Below are 16185 nucleotides of genomic sequence, written 5' to 3'. Positions count from 1 at the left end.
GGTTGGGATAGCAGTGACCCCGGGGATAACCCACAGATGGTAAAATGATGAAAGAGTGGTGGAAGAAGCTGCCCTTCTCAGGGCTGTTTCAGCCAAATGGTTTTTATTTTTTTCCCAATTCTTCAAAAGGGTTGTTTTTGCAGGCATTCTGTGACCACCCTACAAGCAATAGTAACATCTCCCTGCTCCGTCTTCTCACAGTCGTCTATTTCACTTGCTTATTTTTCTTCCCCGTTAAAACGCGAACTCCTGGGGGACAGGGACTTTGCTTTGCTCTTTGTTGTTTCCTCAGCACCTAGAAGTTCACTAATATCTGTTCAATAAGTGAAATAATTTAAAAAGTAGAAGTTATAAACATCTATATTAACAATTTCTGAAAGGTTTAAAAATTAAAACTTAAGTTCTCTGATCATTCACATCCAAGTTAGATTTTTCTTTATGTTGAATAATACTTCGTCGGTTAGTTTGATCAGTGTGCCTGACACAGGTAAGTGCTATGTAAGTATTAACCACTCCTACATAATGTCCATCATGAATAAAGATTTTGGCAATCCACATTTAAAAAAACACCAGTAGACAAATGTTGGGACCTGACAGATGTTTTGCAGCTCACCCCTGAAAATGCACCTTCAAATAATACAACTGCAGGTATTTAATTCTTACAGAAAAACATTACCTTTGCCCATTTAAAAGTCATATATATTTCCATTCACTCCCACAGAATACTTCTTCAGATTCCAGTGATTGTATTTTGAATGGTCAGATCCCAGCACAATACCTATCAAAACTCGGGTCGAGACAACAGTTCAGAGTGATAGATCTGCTTTGTAAAGATATGGAAAATGAGCTTCCAGACTGGAGGTCCTCGGTGCAACGCAGGAATGAGATGGCAGTGGCCTGAATCAGGGAATTAGCAGGACTCTGGAGGGAAGCAGACAAATTTAATAGAAGTTTAGGAATTGTACAAACAGAATTTAGTGACTAATGAGCTACATAGAGTGAGATGGGGGAAGAGTCAAGGATGTGGGCTTCTAGAGGGTTCGGGCTTAAGTGGATGCTGTGGAGACAGGAGGAGGAGAGAATATGGCAAAGTAGACACGATAATGAGTACCATTTTGTTATTTTGTTGTTACTGTTTTGGAGACGTAGTCTCACTCTGTCGCCCAGGCTGGAGTGCAGTGGTGTGATCTCAGTTCACTGCAACCTCTGCCTCCCGAGTTCAAGCAATTATCCTGCCTCAGCCTCCAGAGTAGCTGAGACTATAGGCACGCGCCACCATGCCTGGGTTATTTTCGTATTTTAGTAGAGACAGTGTGAACAATGTTGGCCAGGCCAGTCTTGAACTCCTGGCCTCAAGTGACTTGCCCACCTTGGCCTCCCAAAGTGCTGGGATTACAGGCGTGAGCCACCGTGCCTGGCCTTCATTTTGGATGCCTTGAGACTGAGATACTTGTAGCACTCCAAATGGAGGTGTTCAGTAGGCAACTACATATACAGGATCAGGAGAGAAATGGACTGAACATCAGAGCTGAGACCAGAATACCTGAAGCCGTGAGAGTACATAGAATAGAATTACCTAGATAGCTAGTAAAGCCAGAACAAGGCCTATGTCAGAACACCAACATTAAAGGTATGAGGAGAAGAGGAACCTCATAAGAAACTGAAAAGGAGTGGCCAAGAGGGTAACAAGAAAACTGGGGGAATGTGGTGCTGTGGAAGCCAAGGGGAAAACATTTCAGAAAGAAGGGCTGTCGAGAGGTTAAGTGGCCATGCACAGTGGCTCACGCCTGTAATCCCAGCACTTTGGGAGGCCGAGGCAGGCGGATCACTTGAGGTCAGGAGTTTGAGACCAGCCTGGCCAACATGGTGAAACCCTGCCTCTCCTAAAAATACAAAAATTAGCTGGGCGTGGTGGCAGACACCTGTAATCCCAGCTACTCAGGAGGCTGAGACAGAAGAATCACTTGAACCTGGGAGGCAGAGGTTGCAGTGAGCCAAGACTGTGCCACTGTACTCCAGCCTGGGCCACAGAGTGAGACTCCTCCATCTCAAAACAAACAAAAAACAAAACAACAACAACAACAACAACAAAAGCTACCAGTGAATTATGTCCACTGGATTTAGCCATACAGAGGTCATCAGTGACCCAGACATAGGGGTAAAAGGCAGTCTGTAAAATCTTCTCACATGAATGTGTGGTAAGAAAAAAAGGAAAGAGGAAAAAATGGAGAAATTTAGCTTTAGAGGAGAGGAGACAGGACACCAGCTGAAGACAGGAAATGGAGGGATTCTCAGAGTACCCACCCAGTTTCCTTGGTAACGAGTGATGCAATTTCGATCCTGCTGTGATGCTGAAGGTCGGACTGAAGTTACCAGCCCTATAAGAGTCAACCCTAGGACCCAGCTTTCAAGCAGCACTGGTTTTGTTGATGGTACAAGATGAGAGTCTTAACTACATTCTCTTAGAGTTTTTTCAACTTCAGCTTGCACACAATATTCACAAGTAAATTTTTTTAAAGGCAATGCAAGAGGAAGTGGCTGGGTACAGTGGCTCACGCCTGTAATCCCAGCACTTTGGGAGGCTGAGGTGGGCGGATCACTTGAGGTCAGGAGTTTGAGACCAGTCTAGCCAATATGGTGAAACCCCGTCTCTAGTAAAAATGCAAAAATTAACTGGGCGTGGTGGCATACACCTGTAGTCCCAGCTACTCAGGAGGCGAAGGCACTAGAATTGCTTGAACCCGGGAGGCAGAGGTTGCAGTGAGCCAAGATCATGCCACTGCACTCCAGCCTGGGTGACAGAGCGAGACTCCAACTCAAAAGTAAATAAGTAAATAAATAAGGGCAATGCAAGAGGAAGAAACCTTAAGAAACAAAAACAAGGAGGGCAAATATTGGTCATAAGAAATCAGATAAAGAATTACTACCTAGTTTATACTAAGTGTCCATGTTTATAATGCCAAGTTGATTTAATTTATATTCCGAATTTATAAACCATAAAACTAAATACCTTCATTGAGATATCAGAGAGAAAATTGCAATGATGGTAGAGTATCAAATGATCTATGTTAGAGAAATTACCAGTGTTTTCTTAGAATTTTAGAGCTAGGAAAGGACATAGAGATTATCCAATATAATTTTTTTTAAAAGCAAACAGAGGATACAACAAGCCTAGAAAATACTCCATTACTGAGCAGCAGAACCCACTTGAAACCTGGAAGTCTTGATTTCTAGTTCAGGCCTCTTTTTTGCTAGATCCAGCTGCCTCAGTTGAAGCCTGAGACATTTTGATAATTTATTGACTAATGTGACTACCTATTTGAAATATTTCCCTAAAATTTCATTGCAATATTTACTCATAAGGAACAAAAACTCATTTCATGTATTTAGCAGTTGCTATTCTTAACCACAGCAATTTCTGTTTTTCTTTCATGTCATCACCCAACTACTTTCACCTTAGGCGAATGTATATTTATTTATTTTAATTTATTATTTATTTATTTTATTTGCTATGGTGCATTCTCATATATCCCTGGAACTAATAACAGAACACCAATCTTGAGGGTTGGAATCATGAAGTGGGAGAGAAGGTTTACTGAATTTATCAATACCTAAACAACATTCTGGGTGATCTTATTAAAAGCAAATCCTTCTATACTTAATAAAGATTAATATAGTGTAAGATACAACACAGATTAAGATAGTATAAGGCAGTGGTCCCCAACCTTTTTGGTAGCAGGGACTGGTTTCGTGGAAGACAATTTTTCCATGGACTGTGGGTTGGGGTGATGGGGATGGTTTCAGGATGAAACTGTTCCACCTCAGATCATCAGGCATTAGATTCTCATAAGGAGCACAAAACCTAGATCCCTCACATGCACAATTCATGATAGGTTTCACACTCCTATGAGAATCTAATGCCGCCATTGATCTGGCAGGAGGCAGAGTTCAGGCAGTAATGCTTACTGGCCTGCCGCTCACCTCCTGCTGTGTGGCCCAGTTCCTAAAAACCAGAGACCAGTACCTATCCATGTCCCCGGAACTGGGGACCCCTGTAAGGTATTTAACAAAGATTAAAAGATAAGAACCAGAATAAAGAGCATATAAGGCCAAGGTGGGAGGATTGCTTGAGCCCAGGACTTCAAGACCAGCCTAGGCAACATGGTGAAACCCCATTTCTACAAAAAATACAAAAATCAGGCCGGGTGCAGTGACTCATACCTGTAATCCCAGCACTTTGGGAGACTAAGGCAGGCAGATCACCTGAGGTCAGGAGTTTGAGACCAGCCTGGCCAACATGGGGAAAACCCATCTACTAAAAATACAAAAATTGGCTGGACGTGGTGGTTCACGCCTGTAATCCCAGCACTTGGGGAGGCTGAGGTGAGCGGACTGCCCGAGCTCATGAGTTCGCAACCAGCCTGCGCAACATGGTGAAACCGTGTCTCTACTAAAATACAAAAAATTAGCTGGGCGTGGTGGCAGGCACCTGTAGTCCCAGCTACTCCGGAGGCTGGGGAGGAGAATCTCTTGAACCCAGGAGGTGGAGGTGGCAGTGAGCCGAGATCACGCCACTGCACTCTGGCCTGGGCAACAGAGCGAGACTCCGTCTCAAAAACAAAAACAAAAAACAAAACCAAGAAACAAAAAAGTTAGCCGGCCCTGGTGGCACACGCTTGTAATCCCAGCTACTCAGGAGGCTGAGGCAGGAGAACAGTTTGAACCTGGGAGGTGGAGGTTGCAGTGAGCCAAGATCGTGCCACTGCACTCCAGCCTGGGCGACAAAGCAAATCTCTGTCTCAAAAAAAAAAAAAAAAAAAAAAAAAAAAAAATTAGCCAGGCGTGATGGCCCACGCCTATAGTCCCAACTACTCAGGAGGCTGCAGTGGGAGGATTGCTTGAGCCCAGGAGGTCGAGGCTGGAGTGAGCTAAGATTGCACCACTGCACTTCAGCCTGGATGACAGAGTGAAACTGTCTGAAAGTAAATGGAGAACAAAACTTCTAAATTCCACTTAGCTCCCAAATTACACTTCACTTACTTCATGGGCATGTTAATTTTGATGAGGACTGAAGTACTGATTCTTTCATTTATGTATTATTATTTTGACACAGAATCTCACTTCGGTCGCCCGGGCTGGAGTGCAGTGGCACTATCATGGCTCACTGCAGCCTAACCTCCTGGGCACAAGCGATCCTCCCACTTCAGCCTCCTGAGTAGCTGGGACTATGGGTGCGTGCCACCGCACCTGGATAATTTTTGTATTTTTTTGTAGAGACAGGGTTTTTCCATGTTGCCCAGGCTGGTCTCCAACACCTGAGCTCAAGTGATCCACCTGCCTCAGCCTCCCGGAGTTTTGGGATTACAGGCATGAGCCACTGTGCCAGGCGATTCTTTCATTTATTAAACACCTACCATGTGCCAAGCCCCTTACTGGGTATGGTAGATACAAAAACTAAAGACACAACTCCCACCCTTCAGGAGCCTAGAGTCTATCTAGTAGAGAAGGAAAGTAAATAGTCAACTCAAATCCATGTGGTGAGTGACACTTGGGGCATACACAGAGGCTTCTAAGCAGGGGGGGTTGTAGCTAAAATCTTGCCAGAGAAACCCTCAGTGAGTCTTTTTTTTTTTTTTTTTTCTTTGAGACAGAGTGTCGCTCTGTTGCCCAGGCTGGGTGCAGTGGCATGATCTTGGCTCACTGCAAACTCCACCTCCTGGGTTCAAGTGATTCTCCTGCCTCAGCCTCTTCAGTAGCTAGGATTACAGGCGCCCACCACCATGCCTGGCTATTTTTGTATTTTTGGTAGAGATGGGGTTTCACCATGTTGGCCAGGCTGGTCTCGAACTCCTGACCTCAAATGATCTGCCCGCCTCGGCCTCCCAAAGTGCTGGGATTATAGGCATGAGCCACCACGCCCTGCCCCTCAGTGAGTCTTGAAAGTAAGCGCAGGCCAGCCAAGTAAAGAAGCAGGAAGTCGGCAGAAGGAGCAATGTAAGCAAAGGAATAAAATGATATGATGTGCTGGGGAACTGCAATTACTCATGAGGTTCAAAGGAAGAGTATGAGTTAAGGCATGACGAGATTTAAGGCTGGAGAGAAAGATGTGGGGATGGCAAAGGACTTTGTCTGACATGCAAAGGAGTTTTTATCCCAAGGTTAGGCAGTACCACTAAAGCATTATATGTGGCGGGGACAGGATAAGATGCCACCTGTAAAACTCAGCACTGTGAAAACTGGATTGGAGGAAAATAAAATTAGAGGTGGGGAGACTGATTTGGAGAGATTACAGTGATCTAGGCAGAAGTTGAGGGGGCCTCAACAAAGAGTGGCAGTAATAATGGACAAGTAGATAGGGGTAGGACCCATGAAATCTGGAGGTTGACTAAGGATCTACACAGATGATGGTGCTACTTATTATGATGGAAAAAGGACAGGCTGCCCCCCCCCCTGCCCCACCGCCCGCTTCGGAAGTGGGGTTTGCTTGGGGAGAGGGAAAAGACAGAGTTGAGTCTGAGTTTCAGACATGTTGTGTGTGATGTCCCTGTAGTAGATCCAAGGGGGATGTCCGGTAGGCAGGTAACTTTGAGGTCTGGCCCTCCGGAAAGTGGTTATGGCTAGAGATACACGTTTGAAAACTGTTTTAGCTTTCTATTGCTGCTGTGCTAAATTACCACAAACTCAGTGACATAAAGCAGTCTGTAAAGACAAATTTAGTCTTACAGTTCTGGAGGTGGTTAAGTACAAAATGGGTCTGACCTGGGCTAAAATCAAGGTGTCAGAGCAGGCTGGTTCCTTCTGGAGGCTGTAGGGGAGAATCCTTTTCCAGATCCTGGAGGCTGCCCACATTCCTTGGCTCATGGCTCTGCACAGCATCACAGCACCTTTTCTCCCTCTGCGTCCATCATCACGTGGCTTTCTTCTGACTCTTCCTGTCTTCTCATGAGAAGGACCCCTAGGATTACATTGGGTCCACTTGGATCAAGATAATCTCCCATCTCATGATCCTTAACTCGATCCCCTCTGCAAAGTCCTTTTTGCCATATAAAGTAACATTCAGAGATTCCAGGGATTAAGACATGACCAACCTTGAGGAGGTAGGGGAAGGTGGGGAGGGGCATTATTCAGCCTTACCGCAGAAGTTATGAGCATTTAAAGAGCCATGAAAAAGGGTGAAATTATTGTGCATAAGTCGGAATCATGAGAATACTGTCACAGAAGCCAAGGAAAGAACATTTCTCCGGTGGGGGAGAAATATACTGGTGAAATGCTGCCAAGAAGTTAGCTAGGAACAGAACTGAAAACCGTCTACTACTTTAGCAGCTAGGCTGTCGTAAGCACAATGTCAGCGAAGTGGTGGGGAGGGGCGGGGCGGGGGGTAGAAGACAAACCAGAGTAGGTTAAGGAATAAATGGAAAATGAAAAAGTGAGCATAGTAACTATAGGTACCTCTTTGAAAACAGATGCCTTTTAGCATAACAGAAAGAAGAGGAAAAAGAGCAGGTGAGAGAGGACCACAAGCCACAGGGTAGGAGGGTTGAGGATGCTCAGAGGCTGAAGGAAAGGGCTAAGAAAGGATAGGGGTTTGAAGGTACAAGAGAAAGAGCTGTGAGTTCCCCGAAAAGCAGGATAGCAGTGGGAGGATGAATTCAGATATGGGGCAGAGAGAAGAGCCTAGGTTAAGAATGCCTGTGAGACCAAGAGGAAGGAGGTAAGGATGAAGGTGGCCTGTAGGTTAGGGAGGGAGAGGAGGCTAATGTGGTTTGTGACTGATGCTTTTCTCTGGAAGGAGGGAGGTGAAAGATCAGTCCATGAAGGGGGACAGGGAAGAGGTAGGAAGCTTGAGAAGAATAGTGAAAGTTTGAAATGGCTGTGGGATGAATGGGAAAGGCTGAGACTGGGAATATGTGCAAACAAAGCAGGAGAGTATCGACAGTGCTGGTGCCATCAAATTGGTTCTTTCCGTCTGGGTGCGGTGGCTCATGCCTGTAATCCCAGTACTTTGGGAGGCCGAAGTGAGAGGATCACTTGAGCCCAGGATTTGGAGATCAGCCTGGGCAACATAGTGAAACCCTGTCTCTACCAAAAAAAAAAAAAAAAATTAGCTGGGTTGGGTAGTGCCTGTAGTCCCACCTACTCAGGAGGCTGAGGTGGGAGGATCGCTTGAACCTGGGAAGTAGAGGCCACAGTGAGCCATGATCACACCACTACACTCCAGCCTGGGTGACAGAGTAGACCTTGTCTCAGAAAACACCACAAGGCCGGGCATGGTGGCTCACACCTGTAATCCCAGCACTTTGGGAGGCCGAGGCAGGCAGATCGCCTGAGGTCAGGAGTTCAAGACCAGCCTAGGCAACATGGCAAAACCCTGTCTCTACTAAAAATACAAAATTAGCCGGGCATGGTGGTGTGTGCCTGTAATCCCAGCTACTCGGGAGGCTGAGGCAAGACAATCGCTTGAACCTAGGAGGCAGAGGTTGCAGTGAGTCGAGATCGCGCCACAACACTCCAGCCTGGGTGACAGAGTGGGGCTCCGTCTAAAAAAAAAAAAAAAAACAACCACAAAAGAAATTATTTTCAAGTGGAAACAAAACAACAGAAATTAAACTTGCAAAGACTAAGAAAGGAAGGGTGATCAATTTAAAGCTACAGGTTCTACAACAGAATAACCTCAATGTATGCTGAGCTAAGTATGATGAACAGGGGAGCTGGCTATTTTTCTAGATCTTTAAACAACTCTGGGTCAGATATAAAGTTTGCTAAAATATCTTAAGTCTGCCATGGTTTGAAACATATACCTGTCAAATTTGCAGAAACATTTTTAATTTATTTTATTTATTTATTTATTTTTGTGAAACAGGGTCTCACTCCATTGTGCAGGCTGGAGTGCAGTGGCCCGATCCCAGCTCACTGCAACCTCCACCTCCCAAGTCCAAGCGATTCTCCCACCTCAGCCTCCTGAGCAGCCGGGACCACAGGCATGCCCTGCCATTCTGGGCTAATTTTTGTATTTTGTAATTTTGTAGTACAGATGGGTGTCTCACCGTGCCGGCCAGGCTGGTTTTGAATTCCTGACCTCAAGCGATCCACCCACCCCAGCCTCCCAAAGTGCTGGGACCACAGGCGTGAGCCACTGCATCTGGCCCAAATTTGCAGAAATATTTTTAAAATGTGCAGTCCATTTCAGAGAGCCATTAGCATTTTCATTTTCATTATGTAGTTTTTATTTTAGACGAACATTATTATAAAAAAAAGTTCACCTGGAATAAAATCCATTTAAAAAAAACATAGCATCAGTATCAGTACACAGTTAATGAATTGGCTTAAACAAGATTAACCACATGACAGGTCCACTTATCTGCAGGAGCTTTTCACATTAAGCCATTGGAGCAAAAATAAAATATGTTTAAACATGTACAGTAGGATAGTTATATGGAAAAACTAGAGAGTTTCCATTAGGGGCATGATTTTCATCAAACAGTTTATGGTATTTTGCATGAAAGGAACTGCAGTGTCAGCTGCAAACAAAATAAAAGCCATCTGTAAGGCCATAAAATTGAACTATAATAACTAAATTCACATTTTAAAAAAAGGTAAGAAAGTGAAATAAGTTCTATTAGTTTCTTGGCACAAGAAATGCAATTGCATATGGCACATGCATTTCAAGAAATGAAGTAAAATCTGAAAATATCCCTAGAATAATTGTTTGCTAATTTTTATTTCTGTACATTTCAGTCATTTAGATTTTTTTCAGAGTGAACATGACAGCCATTAATTTTATTAGTCTAAAAAAATGACTTATTCTACTCTAAAATTGTGCTAGAATTTGAAATTCTTTTAGCATATCCTGTCCATCTAGGTCCCTCTATATCAAGGGATTTCATTTTTAGACATTCCTTTCCACCCACCCCTGTGCCCCCCTTGGATGTAACAAGGAAAAAGGAATGTCTCTTCTGTTTAAAAAAAAAAAATTCTGAGAAACCTGATTGCAGAAATGAGTGCTTAAAATTTATAATAATTAACCAACATAATGAAATGTGGTTTTTAAATTTTAAGCTTAGAAGCTCATCTTTAAAGATTGAGAACTAAATTTGTAAAGGAATCTAAGTCATGAACTTGAAAAGAATGTCTGCTTAAATGTGTCACTTACTGATCACAGGAAAAACTTTATAAGCCTTAATATAGACTCTGAGCATTCAGAACCTGTAAAATGGAGTTATAATCTCTTACTAGAAACTTCTGCAAAAACGCACCTATATTGCACAGCTAAATTTATTAATGGAGACAGGGAGATAATACTTTTTTTATGCTACTGGATATGACATGTATGCTCTATCCTAAACTAATATTTCCTACCTTTCCCAATGATGTCTTCAGTTCAAAACAAAACAAAGAGTCTAAATTTTGTTAGATGCTTAAAGGCTGGCTCACTGTTTTTCTACCAGTTATTAGAATACTAGTTAGCTAAATGAGGTATAATTAAAAAATAGACCTTCAAAGTAAAGAGTATAGTCTTCTGAAAATTTATAACAAAGACTGCACAAAATGTTTCTGTAAATAGTAAGAAACCCTGCAGCACCTATTAACTGATGCACAGGTAGATTATTGTATCATAATCTGTCTGAAGTAAAATATAGCTAAAATAAGTTCCCAGCGAAACGTTTTACAATCAACTGATTTACATGCTACTTAGTTACAGCACATTTTCACTGTCTGATACCCTCAGACTCTATTTGAAAAGGTCTAGTCCAATCATTGTCAAAAATTAACACACTGATTAATAAAGTGCAGCCACTGAACCACTAACACTGCTGCAAAAATCTTCATGTACCTTATCCATAAGACCACAAAAATGTTCACAAAAAAACTAGATTTCTTCAGTTTCAGCAGGGAACAGACAATTATCTGTCATTAAATTCATCTACAAATAGAAAAAATAATGCACTGTATGTACATTATTAAGCAAAGTGGAATATTTATTGGGTCATTTTATCATGCAGAAAGTGAATTTCCTAAGGTCTTAGCTCAATGTATATACAATCTAGCAAAGCTAAATGTAAGAAAATAGCAAGGACAATTTATTTCTATATAACAGAGCATATACTCCCAATTTGCTGCTACTTCAAAGAGCACTTTTAGACTCATCTAACTTTTACAGGCTCTTTCAAGTGAAGTTCATGGAGACTAGTTATTAATCCATATAAGACAAAAGAAGAAAGAAGAAATATAACCAAAGCAAAGCATTCTGTTAAAAAAAAAAAAAAGTAATAAAAGCTAACCACAGAATATGTCAGTTTTGGTTTGCAGACAACCCCTGAGATTATATAAACCAAAGCGTTAAGACACCAAATAGTCAGAGGTAAATTACTAAGAGAATTACATTCATACATGGTGTCATAGCACTTATCTTTTAGAAGGTACTTTGTTACCATCCAGAAAGCGTTAACTGCTTGGATTTTTTCAGGAAATAGTGAATATTAAGATGTTTCTAAAAAATTATCTTTTCCTTTTGAAAATGTATCTAATTTGAAGATAGTAGAATTACAATAAACTTTCAATCACGGAACTACTAATTATACTAGAACAGCAACGAATGACTTTTAAGCCTATAGGTAATTACCAAAAAAAAAAAATTAAGGAGGCTGAAATTTGTCAACAATAAGTTTAGTATATCTATTAAAAATAGCTTGGGCATATTTGCAGCTGCTAAATTGTTCCTATATTTTCAAATAAGTACAAAAGATTGACTGGTCCAAGCATTCTAATGACATATCTTAATTTGAAGAGAATTCTCTGTGGTAACAAGCAATCCCTTTCCACTGCCATCTCCTGTTCTTAACTATCCAGCATGATAGTAGCCTTTGTGAAGCAAAACAGGCATACCAGGAAGAATAATTATTAACAGAATTCATTTCCCTCATCCCCTCTGTTTTATCCCCCCTGTGTTACGACACTGAAGGCTAGAGCAACAACGACATAGTGATCTGAATTTGGCACACAAGTTAACACTAAATACCTTGTGATGGTTTCATCTACAAAAGTATACCAGTACCAGTGTTTGTTGAGAAAGGCAACTAAGCTTTTGGTTGGCTTTAGCCCAAATGACTGGACTAAGTTCTGTAACAATGAACCAAAACAGATGGAACTGGGTTCTACACATTCAACAACAGCTGTTTGAAAACTGAAACCTTGGTCCTGTTTTCTCCAATGAAAAGGCAAGACTTTTCCTAGAGGCTGCACTAGGTCTAAGTACTTTTATTTCTAAAAACATCTGCCAAATAAAACCAACCAAAACTCATTATTTTCACCATTATCAAGAGCTAGCTCTATTAAATTTATATCAACAAGTTAATCTGTCTCTATATAGGGAAGGTTTCCACAAACTAAAATCTAAACCTAACTTTTGTAGACAGGGATTATGGTAGGAATTTGGTATTACAACTAAGCCAGCCAGCTAAGGAGTGAACCTAAGAAAAAATATATTACATATCCTTATTGACAGAATCACAGTTAGATGCTGCACTAAAACCCTAAATGGTATATCTCTCAGCCCACGTAAAATTTCAGCTCAAGAAGTTCACAAATAGAAACAGATAATAATGTTCAAATATTACTTAAGAGTGATTACACTTAAGTCAAACATGGGAAAGAATAGCAAATACAAACCCCAGGGAAAAATGAGATTATGGTGATTTCCAAATGCAGTTTCTATAGATTAGGCAGAGGTAATCATTTTAAAAAGTGATTCATTCAGCTACCCAGACTCTGGAAAACAGGTCGGGGATGAGGCAAAGCTCTTAATCTGAAGAAATAAAGAAATTGTGGCCTTTGATGACAAGATGGGCATTTCAGTAAATTTTTTTAATGACTTTAATGATTCTTATTTAAGAAAAAGCCCTTAAATAAATGCTACCAAGGCAGTAATATTTGACCATATGAACCAGACCAAATACCCTTTAATTTTAGTGTATTAACCTCTGCTGTAAATGCTCTTTTAACATCGCCACATGTACAAATTTGTCTAGAACTTCACAACACAAAAGTGTGCAAATATGAGTCTAAGATTGTGCTGAAATAGGGAAAGGCTAACACTGATGTGCAAAGTAAAAAAGAAAGATAACAGCTTCTGCAACAGGTAATAAAACAAGGAAAAAACGAGTTAGGTCCTGCATGTGTCTCCACTTCATTGCTTCCATGTTTGAAAAAGGGAGCCTGTTCTTTTGCTAGGCCATGAGGCTGGAATCCACTTGGCATTCTGTGTTGAGAGGTCTAAGTTCAGTGGTGCTCTCAGCAGCAGCCGGGAGGTGTGATTCTGAGGCTGGGTGACCTGTGCTTTCAGAGAAGCAGGAAAGGGCCCTCTAGGTGTGCTGCAGTCTCTCAGAAAGAGTTCATCAAAGTAGCGAGCAACGAAAGAAACTGGTCTTCTTTGATCGGTTTTCTGTTATTTTCACTGGTCCACCTGCTCCTGCTGAATTGCTGTCATTCTAAAAAATAGAAGATGAAGTTACCAAGGAAATAAAAGTTTCATGGTTTGACCTCAGTTACCTAAAAAATAAAAATAACTAACCATACCATGTGAAATGTGTATTCTAGTGAAATGTGTATTCACTAGAGTATTTTATTAGAACGGGAACTAGTTAAGCACCAATGTTGTCTTTTTCTTTGGAAATGGTGAATTGAAAAGAGGAAAATGCCCTTACGATAGCAGCTTTTATATCAATAATGTATTCGATAGGAAGCTTCTATTTCTAGTTCCAATGGAGTGTAAAGTTTCAAAGGTAATGATGGAAACAATGTTAAGATACTGGCATAGACAGTTCTGTTAGAGGTAAGAAGAGTTAGTAGTATAAGGTACGCAATTATAGTCAGGACTCAGGATAAAACAAACTTTCAAGGTTGTCTTAATGATTTCAAATTTAAGCAAACTTTAGCAACTTCAAAATCGTAGTTATGTAGATATAAATACCTGTCACATGAAAACTGAATAATTTTATGGCAAAAATCGAATTTGTGCCATTATTATTTTCATTATTCTCATCAAAATCCAATTAAACATCACTTAAAGAGCCAGAAGAAAGGACTGAAACAGTGGCAGTTCAGAAATAAGAATCCTAAACAAACAGAACTAAGAATCAGAGTTCAACCAAATGAGTATCTGAGTCAGGAAAAAAATGAGTTTAATTTGAGTATCTTATAATTAGACCTATCCTTTTCATCAAATGCCAAACAGACAGCATAATGGAAATAAAAATTATAAGTGATACAAACCATTTTTCTGTTGAGTTTTGTCATTATATCTCGTGCAAGTGTAAAAAATGCCTATAGGTAAAACAAAACATTTTCATTATTATATATTCACTATATATATGTATATATATATATACATATATATATTCCCCCCGCCTCAGAGATGGGGTCTTGCTATGTTGCCCTGGCTGAATTGGAACTCCTGGGCTCAGGCAATCCTCCCACCTCAGTCTCCTAAGTAGCTGGGACTACAGGTGTGAGCCACCATGCCTGACTTATTTTAAAACAGAAATATAGAATTTTTCATTATTTCAATATAAATATACCACTTTAAAGTTTTACATTAAGAAAGTAATAATTATAATCATAGTATGCATGTGTTTACTCTTTTGAGATTGTATCATAAACATTTTCCAATGTTATCAAACTATCATTCATTCATCAAATATTTTCTTCATGTGATATAATATCACAATAACACCCTTGTTGAGTCACGAGTAACTTCTTCAGTACACCAAGAACAGGACAGAAGCTCTGTCTAAGCTACCCCACTTCCCTAGAGCAGGGCACAGTGCTGACCTAGGAAATGCTGAATATCTGGTTTAATGAGTGAATAAATAATTATGTATTACCCTATAGCTCTAAAATGTCTTCACAAAAATCTCTACTTTTTATTTCTGGCTTTTTCTTTCAAATTGCTCTCACTCTTATAGCTGAATTATGTATAATCTTCCGTGTCTTACTCCAAAATCCCAACAGTTCCTGGAGCTCTCAGCTAAATTCCCCACCATGGAAGTCAGTTCGAATAGAAGCAGGGCAAATCTGATTAATCTTCGTGATAATTTATCCATAATGTCTCTTGATACAAACCAAATATTTTTTAAATCCATCATCACTTTTTCTATGAAGCCAGGAACTGTTAAAGATTCTTCATTTGTCACCATGCTAAACCTATTGTTAAATCAGCCTCTTTGTTCCCAACACTCCTGATCCCCAAAAACTGTTCAGGAAAAGGATTATTTCCAATCCAATCAAATAAAAACAATACGACAACTACTATTATTACTCATTGTCAGTGTCTCACTGTCAAACTCGTCACCTATGAGCCTAACCACACTGATTTAAAGCTCTGGCAAAGTTGTTACCATCTGTAAGCCTGGCTAGAATAAGCAGCTCAGGCAACTCCCAGTTCAGGGAGTTCTATCCATACTGTTGCAAATTATGGGATTTCACTCTTTTTTATGGCTGAATAGTATTCCATTGTGTATACATACCACATTTTCTTTATCCATTCATCCACTGATGGACACTTAGGTGGATACACTGATTCCCTTTCTTTTGGGTAAATACTCAGTAGTGAGACTGCTGGATCATATGGTAGTTCTATTTTTAGTTTTTTTATTGTTCTCCATAGTGGCTGTACTAATTTACATTCCTACCCACAGTATATGAGGGTTCCCCTTTCTCTACATCCTTTCCAGCATTTGTTATTGCCTATCTCTTTGATAAAAGCCATTTTAATTGGGGTGAGATGATAGCTCACTGTACTTTGGTATGCATTGCCCTGATCATTACTGATGTCGGGAATTTTTTCATATACCTGTTGGCCATTTATTTGTCTTCTTTTGAGAAATGTCTATTCAGATCTTTTGTCCATTTTTAACTTCCATTATTTCTGATGGCGGGAAATCCTTTTGTATCAAGCAGAGGGAAGCATTTTTCTGCTTATCTAAGCTTGTGTAAGTAAATCAGTAGAGGCTTCCTGTTTCCTAACACCCATCGGCCAACCTAAACAAATAACTGTTACGTTATTTAAAACAAAGAAAAAGTTCTGATCAGTGTCCACTGGCTAATAAAGTCATGTAGGTCTCGATTTTTAACCATCATGTTATGATGAACAATGAGTAACCTAGGAAATTAAATGTTTATGAAACTATC

At 40.5% G+C, this 16185-nt stretch overlaps 1 protein-coding gene across 2 annotated transcripts in view; it reads right to left on the bottom strand.

Moving 5' to 3' along the window:
• Positions 1-9200: 9200 nt before the first annotated feature.
• Positions 9201-16185, bottom strand: part of RAB8B (RAB8B, member RAS oncogene family) — a 78042-nt gene continuing 71057 nt past the window's right edge. Inside the window, exons 7-8 of one of the 2 annotated variants that reach the window (XM_003827936.6) lie at positions 14269-14319; positions 9201-13484 (exon numbers count right to left, since the gene is read on the bottom strand). In XM_003827936.6, coding sequence (XP_003827984.3) covers positions 13392-13484; positions 14269-14319 — 144 coding nt within the window. In that variant the 3' untranslated portion in view covers positions 9201-13391. The remainder of the gene's footprint in view (positions 13485-14268; positions 14320-16185) is intronic. The other variant, XM_003827937.6, reaches the window with a different exon arrangement.

The sequence above is a fragment of the Pan paniscus genome, chromosome 16, assembly GCF_029289425.2.
Source record: "Pan paniscus chromosome 16, NHGRI_mPanPan1-v2.0_pri, whole genome shotgun sequence".
NCBI lineage: Eukaryota > Metazoa > Chordata > Mammalia > Primates > Hominidae > Pan > Pan paniscus.
Note: the sequence above shows the minus strand (reverse complement) of the source record. Positions and strands in the feature narration are given on the sequence as shown.